Here is a 13,515-nt window from a genome sequence, read left to right on the forward strand (position 1 = left end):
TTGTGCCGCGCGAATATTTTTTGAATACTTTGCGAAAAAATGGCATCGTCTAATTCACAATCCTTAATTTTAGAAACCTGCATAATCCAATTAGCATGACTAGTTCATTGAAGCTGACTAAGCTTATCTGATAAAAGGCGAAAAACTTTTTGAAGTTATACTTCTTTAGGCGCGATTGAGATTGAGGGTGAATTTATATTGATCTGCGCGCATGCGCACACCGACAGTATGGTATTAGTCGTTATACGGGCTCTGATTGGGTGTTGAAATGATCTGTCAATAATAAATAATTGTTCAATATGAAGGTAAACAAATGTATAATATATTACAGTGGAACCTCGATTATCCGTCTCTCCATTAACCGTCACCTCTGTTAACCGTCAGGGTACATACAGACGTTGTATTGACTACATAAGCAAAAATTTTAATGTAAAAAAATAAAAAAAAAAGTTAATTTGATTTGTGATGAGGACACAAACGGCTATCCATTGCTGACAGATAAAGAAATCATTGAAATGGCAACAAAGGCGGACCAAACAGATTCAGAAGCTGACACAGACTTGGAATTTTACTGTAGATATGTTGATGAACCTATTGTAACTAACAATGATTTGCGTAAATAATCTAAGCTGCATCGCACATGCAATAATTCATCGAGTGGTATTCTCAACAAGAAGAAGCCAATAAAGTAGATTGCATGATCTTATGCTGATTAAGAAATTCAGCCGTCGCAAAATGTGAAGCAACAGTAAAACAAACAAAGATTTCAGAATATTTTAAATTGATTCGATTGTACGAACACAAATCCCTCTTATATTGTCAAACAAAACACGCAATTGAAATTTGAGAGTTGTACTATGGATTTTTATTTTTTTTTTAATGTTCTGTTAACCGTCTTTTCGATTATCCGCCATACCCCTGGTCCGGTGCCCTGACGGATAATCGAGGTTCTACTGTAGTTTTATTGTTGTGAGGACAGAAACAAAAAAGTTTATAATTGTAGTGACATTTAAATAGTTTTTAAAAGCAACAGGTACGTAATAATTGTAAATGTACCTATGAGGGTACTATGAGGGAATAGGTACCTACCTATTTGAACCTACCAAAATACATAGTATGTAATACTTTTATTTACATAATTTGATTACCATCAAAATTTCTATCAATGTTCACCTAATATATTGTTTTCTTACTCTATGTTTTGTTGTATTTTTTTCAATTCTAAATCATTTTAATTCAAAATCAAAATAATTTAATTTAATTAAAAAATGTCAAAAGCTTAATCCGTTTAGTTAGTCGATCTTCGCACATAATGACACATTGCTTCCGTGGAGAAGAGTTTAAGGCGAATGAACCCCAATATACCAACTGCGCTGATAGCTGGTTCGAATCCCAATAAAAACTTTTATTTTTTTTTATTTTTTTTTTATACATTTTATGATTGTAAGTATATTTATTATATAATTTTATTTTCAGAAAATACGTATTTAGTTAAAAAAAATTTCGGCAATTAATGTTCAGAAATCATTTGTGGCATTTTTAATGTGTTTGTGTGTTTTATTCTTTTATTATTTTAATTTTTGGCAGTGTTTTAATACAAATGTTTGGGAAGTAGTAAGTATAAATTAGTTTAATATTTAAATAAAATATACATAAATAAAAAGTATATTAATTTCGTTTAAATCATATAATAGAAGTATAACTAGTATGGTATAGTTAGACCCAAACCCAGACATCCAAAGTGAAAGTTATCCTCCAACACCAAATTGTTCTATATGGTCCACATAATGTTCAGAAAAAAGTCACACCATTTTGAGCGTCGGGTTTGTTGGAGAGAGGGGGGAGAAATCTGCAAATTCGTAGTTTTTTAAGTTTTTCGTCAATATTTCTAAAACTAAGCGGTTTAGCATGAACAACCCTCTACACAAAATTGTTCTAAATTAAATTTGAAATAAAAAAGGCCCTATGCATAACCCTTCTAAAATGAACGGTTCCAAAGTTACGGAGGTAGTATAGTATAATTACTCCAAAAAAAGGCCTAACTCAGACATCCAAAGTAAAAGTTTTCCTTCAACAGCAAATTGTTGTATATGGTCCACATATTGTTCAGTAAAAATTACACCATTTTGAGCGTCCGATTTTGGGGGGGAGATGGGGGAGAAGTCGGTAAATTAGTATTTTTTTTAAGTTTTTCGTCAATATTTCTAAAACTATGCTTTAGCGTAAGGAATGTTCTATAGAAAAATATTCTACATAAAATTTAAAACAAAAAAGGTTCTATACATAATTGTTATAAAATCAACGGTTCCAGAGTTATGGAGGGTGAAAAGTGGAGGTTTTCGATACTTTTTATATTCACTGACTTCTCCCCCCTCTCCCCCCCAAACCCGACGCTAAAAATGGTGTGACTTTTTTCTGAACATTATATGAACCATTTCAATATGAACAATTTGGTGTTGGAGGATAACTTTCACTTTGGATGTCTGGGTTTTTGGTATAGTTATATCATAAATATTGCCCAAAAAATATAAAAAGTATCGAAAACCTCGACTTTTCACCCTCCGTAACTCTGGAACCGTTGATTTTATAAAAATTATGTATCGAACATTTTTTGTTTTAAATTTCATGTAGAACATTTTTGTATATAACATTGTTTACGCATAAGCGTAGTTTTAGAAATATTGACGAAAAACTTAAAAAAACTACTAATTTACCCGCTTCTCCCCCCTCTCCCTCCCAAACCGGACGCTCAAAATGGTGTAACTTTTTACTGAACAATATGTGGACCATATAGAACATTTTAGTGTTGGAGGAAAACTTTTACTTTGGATGTTTGGGTTAGGCCTTTTTTTGGACCAGTTATATTATACTACCTCCGTAACTTTGGAACCATTCATTTTAGAAAGATTATGCATAGGGCCTTTTTTATTTCAAATTTAATGTAGAACATTTTTGTATAGAAGGTTGTTCATGCTAAACCGCATAGTTTTAGAAATATTGGCGAGAAACTTAAAAAACTACGAATTTACCGATTTCTCCCCCCTCTCCCCCCCAAACCCGACGCTCAAAATGGTGTGACTTTTTCTGGACATTGTGTGGACCATATAGAACAATTTGGTGTTGAAGGATAACTTTCACTTTGGATGTCTGGGTTATGCCATCTTTTGAGTCAACTATACTATACTAAACTTCTTAAGTGCGTACACAGTACACACACATTCTTTTTTTGGGTAATCAAGTAATTTATACATTGTGTAGAATTTTTCACTAAATAATCTATCACTATCCATCGCCAGAAGAAAGCCTCCCTAAGGTGTATTCATTCATTTCTTTTTGTTGTTTTTTGCATCCATTCGTGACCAGCCATTCACTTGATGCCATCAGTACATCTTGTTTGACGTCTGTCTCTACTTATTCTGCTTGTCCTTGGTCGCCATTTAAGAATTTGCTTCGTCCAACGGTTGTCTTCCATTCTTTCTATGTGCCCTGCCCAGTTCCATTTTAACATGGCAATCTTCTGGATCACATCTGTTACTTTTGACCGTCGTCATATTTCTTCCACTGTGAATTGGACGCACTCAATACTCTCGAAATCTCTTCTTGGTTTTCCTCCTCCGTTGTATGAGAGCGATAATAACATTTCTGGATAATTTTTGCGTTGTGCGACTACTCACTACAACAATAAAATAAGAACTTAGTACTAAATCCTTGTGCTAGTGTGCGCCCTCTTCACCAACTCGATTCTTTAGTTGGCTTGGTATGCCAAAACAAGTCTGCGGGGCTCTAATTCTCTCAATCGTCGCTTTATTATTCACATATCGAATTCCGTCACAAAAGATATCCAGGCCCTATATGTAGAATATAATTATATTTAAATAACGAAACTAATAAGTAATTAACGTTAATTATCTTTTCTTTTGTATATTTAACATGGATATAAATGGATAACAAAAAATTAAGTCTTGTTGCATTAAAGTTTATTGAATGTGCAATTTCACATGTTTACTTTTCCAAACTACTTAATTTCATAGTAATAGACAAAATTAACTTTTTCAGCAGTGTGTATTCTCAAATGAGTTTTCAAATGACCTGTTTGTGTAAACTATACTGGGGTGCAAAATTAACCTGACACATTAAAAATGGATTATTCTTGATGTCTCGAATTTCCTAAAGCTGTTGTCCGATTTAAGTGATTTTTTAATATGTTAATTCTTTAACAACTCGCTGTGATAATATTGTTGTTAAACATGTAAATTTTCATTGTATACCGGGTGTACCAATGAAACTCTGTTTTTTCTCAAACTTCGCACCACCCTGTGGAATATTTTAGCATTTTAGAGCAAGAACCCATACATTTAGTATTCTATATTTAATAAAAACTGAACCCCTATTCATTGGAACGAATGAATAGAGATCCCTCATGAAAAAATAAGGAATATTTATTAGCCATTTTTTTTAGAATTGATAGATGGTGCTGTAATAGGGCTTTTCATCGATTGTCATTTGTTTCGAGCTTCTGTCATGTGTCACATAATATAAATATATCTACGTCATACGTCTTTGGTTTGTATCATTGGTAATACCAATAACGTACGACGTAGATATATTAATATTATGTGACACATGACAGAAGCTCGAAACAAATGACTGTGAATGAAAAGCCCTATTGGAAAAATACGCTTCATTAGCACCATCTATCAAAAAAATCTAAAAAATGTCTCGAATAAAATTCTTACTTACTTTTTTATGAGGAATTCAAATCTGTAATAAAAAATGTGGGTTCCTATTTAAGATTTTAAAGTTACTTTCACTCCACCTCCAGGGTGTGTCGTGGTTGATGTCATTCGATAGATTTTTTAATAATATTGAAAACGTATTTTTCAGTTTTTTGATCGGATGTTCATTTCGTGAAATATTCGACCGTCCCGCTACTTTTGAGACACCCTGTATAATAATACATAATATATAAATATAAATAATACGACTGATGATGCGCAGTAGACGGAACTCACTATTACTCGTTCGTATACATTCGAGTATATATTGTCTTGCGCTCGTAACTACAGTAGACTTTCAATGTGTCCGGCAACGTGAAGAAACCATTGAAACTGTCCGGCTACTGAGATATTATCTTTTGATAGTAGTCGAAGTAACATATAAGTTAAGTAATAATAGCTATTTGTATAACAAGGGAGGAAAGGGCTACTGTTCCTCCCGAGAATGAAGTTTATCATTCAAGGGAGGAAAAGGCAATTTACTCCCATGTTATACATATGGTTTTTCCACCTTCCTCAAATAACAAGTCATTTTTTCACTTTTACTTAATTTATTTATGTAACTAACCAACAAAATTTATTAGAACTAAAACTAACAAGTAGGTACAATATAACTGTCAACTGTCAAATATAAGTCAAATTATTAATGTAAACATTGTTAAATCATAATAGCAATTTACTGTTTTTTACCATTCTGCAAAATACAGGGTGTTTTATAAATAAACGTTAAAATGTATAGATACTTACATAATACAAAATAGATATTGTACAGGGCGTCAATAAGTTATATTTCATAAATGAAATACCATGACGCGACTTTTACTTTTCCTCCCTAGGGAGGAATAGTATATTACTTTATGAGGCGGAGAAGCATGACTTTTCTTGACGCGCCCGATATTACGCGCCGAACGAAGTGAGGCGCGTAATAGAGGGCAAGTCAAGAAAAGTCGCTTCTTTGCCGAATAAAATATACTATTTTTTCTTCAAACGTAGCAATTTTCAACCATAAATAGTACAATTCATACTTACGCTATTTTTACTCGAAATTAACTGTGACAACTATTAAAGTCGTCTAGATGTTAGAAATTAAAATAATTAAGTCGTCATTAACTAATTGTACTTTTAATATTACTATAAATAAAAATTATGTTTAATTGTTGTTAATGACATTTGTATTGTTGCTTTGTGACATGTTTCATATTGTTGCCATGACAACATTTTTCCCTCCGCCGTAAAGAAATGGGAAAAAAAACTGCTGCCGGCGGAGACATCAAACTTTGACAGGATCAAGTTAGATAAGTAATGTCATCATTATTTGACGTTTGAAGAAAAAATATTTTTTTTCCCTAGGGAGGAAAAGTAAAAGTGACGTCATGGTATTTCATTCATGAAATATAACTTATTGACGCCCTGTACAATATCTATTTTCTATTACGTAAGTATCTATACATTTTAACGTTTATTTAAAAACACTCTGTATTTTGCAGAATGGTAAAAACAGTAAATTGTTATTCTGATTTAACAATGTTTACATTAATAATTTGACTTATATTTGACAGTTGACAGTTATATTGTACGTACTTGTTAGTTTTAGTTCTAATACATTCTGTTGGTTAGTTACATAAATAAAGTAAAAATGAAAAAATGACTTGTTATTTGAGGAAGGTGGAAAAACCATATGTATAACATGGGAGTAAAGTGCCTTTTCCTCCCTTGAATGATTACTGCCCTCCGCTACGCGTCGGGCAGTAAACTTCATTCTCGGGAGGAAAAGTAGCACTTTCCTCCCTTGTTATACAAATAGCTATTATACACCTTTGCTACCTGTTACCTGCTCATGTAACCACGATCCAAAGTCCGTACTCGCTAAACATTTTTATCTATATTGGGGACATGCGCAGAGAAACTTTCAGCTTTTATTAAATATGGCATGTCTAGCGACCATGGACTCTTGGTTCCATGGTTTCGGTTTTTTGATTCATTCGCTTATGTTGGACCATAAAAAAGTTAGGTACTTTAACAATTAGCCATGTTTTTCATCAATACAGGGTGTCTTTTAAATAAGTATGGCAAACTTCAAGGGCTAGTTCTAAATGAAAAAATAATGACAGTTTGCTGTATAAAACTATGTCCGCAAATGCTTTGTTTCTGAGCTAGATGGTGTTGAATTTTTTCTTAAAAACTGACGATTTATTTATTGCTTTAAAACCGGTTGAGATATGCAAATATAATTTTGTGGGTTTTAAGACGTAGTTGTTGTACATTTTTTGACATACAAGTAGGAATTTAATATTTACCATTGACGTACATACGGATAATATGACCCGTAAAAACATGGCTAGTTGTTAAAGTACCTAACTTTTTTATGTTCTAATGTAAGCGAATAAATCAAAAACAAAATGTTGAGAAAACATGAGACTATAGTTAGATTTGAATTTCAGTATTTTATAAATGCTAGAATATTCCACAGGGTGATGCGAACTTTGAGAAAAAAACAGTTTGATTGGTACACCCGGTATACAATGAAAATTTAACTGTTTAGCAACAATACTATTACAGCGATATTGTTAAAGAATAAGTCTATAATATATTAAAAAAAATCACTTAAATCGGACAACAGGTTTAGGAAATTCGAGACATCAAAAATGACCCATTCTTAAGGTGTCCGGTTAATTTTGCACCCCAGTGTACTTACAACAAATTTCACACTTGTAAGGCAGATTTCCCAGTGTGCACTCTCAAATGACGTTTCAAATGGTATGGTCGAGTGAACTGCTTAAAACAAATTTTACACTTTTCAGGTTTATCACCAGTGTGCCCTCTCAAATGATATTTCAAACTATGTGCATAACTAAACTGCTTAAAACAAATTTCAACAAGACGTTTCTTCAGTGTGCAATCTTAAATGACGATTTAAATAAACTTTCTGAGAAAACTGCTTAAAACAAATTTCACACTCGTAAGGCTTTTCTCCAGTGTGTACTCTCAAATGCGCTTTCAAACTATTTGCTTGACTAAACTGCTTTAAACAAATTTCACACTTATAAAGGCCCATTTATACATACCCGGGCCGTGTCCGTTCCGGGTCAGTGCCGAGTCCGGGTATTTTTAATGCAATATTTACATACAACCGGGTTGTGGCAGTGTGCGTACCAGGCCGAATAAGAGAGGAAAACGTTATTACATATCTCTGTGTAAAAGATAGTTGAAAATATTTCGGCTTGGATAGAAGATCTCACCTCACAATATCTATTTCTTGTCTGTTTTCCAGCAGTCGCGTTCACAAAACAATAAAATCGTGTTTATACAAGTCCCTGCGATCTGTGTCATTTTCGTGCATTGCGAGTGTCAACAGCAAAAATATCGGCTGGGATTAATTTCAGACCGGGCCCGGACGGACCCCGTCCGGGAAACGCCAATGTATAAATATACTCATAAGAGTACATATTGTTGAAGTTATACTTCTTTAGGCGCGATTTCATTGAGGGTGAAATTTTATTAATCTGCGCGCATGCGCACACAGGCAGTATGGAGTTAGTTACTAAATGTTTTAATTTATGTATCAGTCCAGAAAAGGCGTGGAAAGAATATATTAGTGTTTTTAAATATATTTTTCTACAGGTGTTAAAAATGCAACTTATAGCACTCCATACGAGCGTTAAAAATGCTACTTTAAAGCACCAGTGCTTTAAAAATTTTAAGGCACTGCAGTTAAAAATGAATTGTCAAATTGTGAAACGTCAAAATATTTATATTTCATTTATTAACATTAATATTAATAATACAACTTGCGCAATTTGAAAAATTTGGATTAAAATGTTTTTTAAAATTTAATTTAAACTGTATTATTGCATTTTTAACACGTTTGTAAAAAAAAAACTATTAAAATTTGTTAAAATATACAAAAATAAAAGTAGATGTTATTCTGATTTACGTATTGACAATATAGGCAGTTTTGATGTAATGTCAAGAAAAATATAAAAATGGAATGTCAGTCAAGTTCAAGTAAAAGTTTTTGTAGGTATTGTCCTGTAATTGAGAATGAATAAATTATAATTGTTGATATACAGGGTGGTTCATCTTATTCGCCTCGGTCTCTGTACGGAAAACCACTTGATATTTTAAAAAAATTTCTTCACAGAAATATACAGGGCCTTTAATACTACAATCTAAAAATAATGTGAATTATACGGGGTGTTCCAAAAAAGAGTGGTATATCAAAGTTTTATCTTTTCTTACGGAATGCCCTATATCTGATGACATTACTGAATTAACCTTAAAAAATAAGCTATACTTTCATAAGGGTTCCCTATACCCAAATACAGGGTGTTTTGATTTATTTCGATTTTTATGAAAATGTAAGGTTTTAGACCAAAATAAATATCTACGAATCTAAGAATCAGTAACAAATTCTTTCTTGGATCTTAATAACAGACTATTTAGCATACTTAGAAAGATGCTTACTGCAACAAAATTTCTTACAGGGTGGTCAAAATATGAGATTGTTCTATTAACAAATTCAAGCTGTAATAACTTACTTATTTTAAGTGGAACACCCTGTATCTTACTAATCTATCGCGTAGAAAATTTACTTTGCTTTTAATTCTTATTAGGGTTTCCTATACCTATCTCCCTTCATCTTTTAAATATTTAAAGATTTCCTAATTTGTAAGCTTTAAAAATCAGAATTAAGTACCTATGTCGTGGTTATCTGCAATACATCACCAACACCGCCAATATACTTTCGTTATCTTAGTCAAGATACTTTCGTTAATAAAATTCATATTTTTATCATTAAATCACACAGAGTGTTCTTATTTTAAATGACATACTCGATATTCTATTCTTTATAATGGAAGATATTTAAAATCTCTTCAATTCCATGTAAACATTCTCAATACATATGTTATTCTGTAAATGTAAATTCCCATGTTATTCTGTAAATACCCATTTTTACATATTTTTGTACAATAGGCTCGTCTTCGTCATAGTAGCCATTGCATTTAATTGTTTGTAATTGCGATTCAAAGATTCAAACAAAAAGTGGTGTTCTTAAATTTACTTAATAACCGTTGGTTTAAGATATGGAAAATACTTATACGGAATGAAATATAATTTAAATATCTTCCAGAATACGGCATCTAATATAAGGTATGCAGTTTAATATAAACATATTATTCAATGTCATATGTATGCCAAAATAAAACAACACTCTGTGTGATTACATGATAACAATGAAAATTTTATTAATGACAGTATCATGTCTAAGTATATTGCCGGTATTGGTGATGTGTTGTACATAAATATGTAACCACGACATATTTACTGAACTCGAATTTTTAAAGCTTGCAAATTAGGAAATCTTTAAATATTTAACAAATGAAAGGAGATAGGTATAGAAAACCCTAATAAGAATTGAAAGCTAAATAAATTTTCTACGCGATAGGCTAGTAAGATACAGGGTGTTATATTTAAATTAATTAAGTTATTACAGCTTGAATTTGTTAATAGAACAATCTCATATTTTGACCACCCTGTAAGAAACTTTGTTGCAATAAGCATCTGCTTAAGTATGCTAAATAGTCAATTATTAAGATCCAAGAAAGAATTTGTTACTGATTCTTAGATATTTATTTTTTTCTAAAACCTTACATTTTTATAAAAATCGATATAAATCAAAACACTCTGTATTTAGGTATAGGGAACCCTTATGAGAGTATAGCTTATTTTTTAAGGTCAACTCAATAATGTCATCATATATAGGACATTCCATAAGAAAGAATATAACTTTGATATACCACTCTTTTTCGGAGCACCCTGTATAATTCACATTATTTTTAGATTGTAGTATTATTGGCCCTGTATATTACTGTGAAGAAATTTTTTTAAAATATCAAGTGGTTTTCCGTACAGACACCGAGGCGAATAAGATGAACCACCCTGTATAAGACGTTTGTAGAAAAAATATTGTATGATATAGGTACGTGTTAAAAAGTATATTTTTAAGGCACTTATGTGAATTGCAGAATGAGCGAAGCGAATCTTTCACACGAAACTTTCACATACGTGCCTTAAAATTGTACTTTTAACATTTATATCATAAATAGGTAACTATTATTATAATTTTTGTGTATTTGGACTTGTCTACCTCGGAAATAAGATAATAAGTAATAATATTTAAAGTATTTTATAATTCACTTCGTCTGTTTGTCACTATGTCTGAGAAATCTTGTAGCCCGGATAAACAAAAGAGTATAGCTCTGTGGTAGAGCGTTGGACTTGAGAACAAGAGGACCCCGGTTCGAATCCTGGTGTTTTCTCTAATCTTCTTTTAATTTTTGGTATTGCTTTAATAAAAATTTTTGGAAAGTAGTAAGTAAAAATTAATTTAATCTTTAAATAAAATAAAAATAAACTGTCCGTAAGTATATTTATTTCATTGAACTCATATTTAGAAGTATAACTTCTTACGTGCGTACAAAGTACACACACATTCTTTTTTTTTGGACCGGGCCCTGTCTTACCACGGAACGGACACGGCCCTGATATGTATAAATGGGCCTTAAGGCGTTTCTCCAGTGTGAACTTTCATATGTTGATGGAAATTGCTTTTATCAGTGAACTGCTTAAAGCAGATTTCACACTTGTGAGGCTTTTCTCCACTGTGTACTCTCAAATGCCTTTTCAAACTATTTGCTCGACTAAACTGCTTAAAACAAATTTCACACTTATAAGGCGTTTTTCCAGTGTGAACTTTCATGTGTTGATGGAAATTGCTTTTTTCAGTGAACTGCTTAAAGCAAATTTCACACTTGTGAGGCTTTTCTCCAGTGTGTACTCTCAAATGCGCTTTCAAATTACTTGCTCGACTAAAGTCCTTTAAACAAATTTCACACTTATATGGCGTTTCTCCAGTGTGAACTTTCATATGTTGATGGAAATTGCTTTTATCAGTGAACTGCTTAAAGCAGATTTCACACTTGTGAGGCTTTTCTCCACTGTGTACTCTCAAATGGCTTTTCAAACTATTTGCATGACTAAAGTGCTTAAAACAAATTTCACACTTGTAAGGCGTTTCTCCAGTGTGCACTCTCAAATGTATTTTCAAATAAATTGCTCGACTAAACTGCTTAATTAAAACAAATTTCACACTTGTAAGGCTTTTCTCCAGTGTGAACTTTCATGTGTTGATGGAAATTGCTTTTATCAGTGAACTGCTTAAAGCAAATTTCACACTTGTGAGGCTTTTCTCCAGTGTGTACTCTCAAATGCGCTTTCAAATTACTTGCTTGACTAAAGTCCTTTAAACAAATTTCACACTTATATGGCGTTTCTCCAGTGTGCAATCTTAAATGCATTTTCAAACTACTTGTTTGACTAAACCGCTTAAAACAAATTTTACACTTATCAGGTTTATCGCCAGTGTGCCATCTCAAATGATATTTCAAAGATTGTGGATGACTAAACTGCTTAAAACAAATTTCACACCGGTAAGGCTTTTCTCCAGTGTGAACTTTCATGTGCCTTTTCAAATTAGTTGTTTGACAAAACTGTTTAAAACAAAGTTCACACTTGTAAGGCGTTTCACCAGTGTGCACTCTCAAATGCATTTTCAAACCGTGTGCTCGAGTAAACTGCTTAAAACAAATTTCGCACTTGTAAATCTTTTTTGCAGTGTGCGTCTTTATATGACGTTCCAAAGAACCTCCTTTGTTAAATTGCTTAAAACAAATTTTACATTTACAAATAGAATTTTTTGATGTTGTTTCTTCAGTGTTTGCATCTATTTGTTGTTCTGTAGTGCATGCAAGTTCAGTTTTCATGATTTCCATTCCGTTCTGAGAAAATCCTAAAATAAAAATAAAAACTGTAATTTTTTTTATGCAGAAACTATAGGATATAACAAAAAGTAATAAAAGTTAGAAAGGATGAATATTAGAATAATAAATAAAACTTAACCATACTAAAACGCTATTATTAACGATACTATGATTTTTTTAACCAATCACTAGAATCACAAATATAGTGATATCAAGGATTTAGGTTATTTGAAAGGGGAAAAAGATATTGCTATAGTACTAATATTGCTGATACACTAGGTCACGATAATAGTTATTTATGTACCAATGCAGTAAAGTGACTCTTTATCGAACGAGTCTGATATTATGAGCCGAGCGAGCGAGGCGAATTAAAGACGAGTTCTATAAAGAGTCACTTTACTGACTTGGTACATAAATAACTACATAAATAGCATACAAAATTTTATCGCCAATCATAAAAAACATTAACACTTACTTAATTACATCCTAATGAAAAAAGGGTGTGTGTACTTGGTACGCACGTAAGAATATTTTAAACAGTTAATCGTATTTTTATTTAAATATTAAACCAATTTTAACACTTAAAATAATATATGTACCAAAAATTAAAAATACCGTTAATAGTTACGTTATGTTTATAAAGTGTAGCCTCAGAAGCGCAGTTGCTTTTCCCTTGATGAATAGTAGAAAATCTAAATAAATATAGTTGCTAACAAATTATTATTAATATCTGTCACCGTCCTATTGGGCCAAGAGCTAGCAACGTCGGGAAAACAGTGATTTTAAGACACTTGGTTTTTTAATATACAGTCGAACCCGCTTATTGGAATAGCCTTTGTGCAAGGCAAAAATATTCTTATAACCGGGATATTCTAATAACCGATCATTGGTGGCTAGTCGAAATAAGTGTTACCGAATAT

At 32.1% G+C, this 13,515-nt stretch overlaps 1 protein-coding gene across 7 annotated transcripts in view; it reads right to left on the reverse strand.

The window, feature by feature from the left end:
* The window catches only part of LOC114326241 (zinc finger protein 239-like), an 88,615-nt gene that overhangs the window by 32,777 nt on the left and 42,323 nt on the right, over positions 1 to 13,515 (reverse strand). Inside the window, exon 3 of one of the 7 annotated variants that reach the window (XM_050655863.1) lies at positions 10,686 to 12,624. The exons of the other annotated variants lie outside the window; for them this stretch is intronic. Coding sequence (XP_050511820.1) covers positions 11,906 to 12,624 — 719 coding nt within the window. The 3' untranslated portion in view covers positions 10,686 to 11,905. Of the gene's footprint in view, positions 1 to 10,685; positions 12,625 to 13,515 lie in introns of those variants that run through there. 7 annotated transcript variants of the gene reach the window in all.

Source organism: Diabrotica virgifera, chromosome 7, assembly GCF_917563875.1.
Source record: "Diabrotica virgifera virgifera chromosome 7, PGI_DIABVI_V3a".
Classification (NCBI taxonomy): domain Eukaryota; kingdom Metazoa; phylum Arthropoda; class Insecta; order Coleoptera; family Chrysomelidae; genus Diabrotica; species Diabrotica virgifera.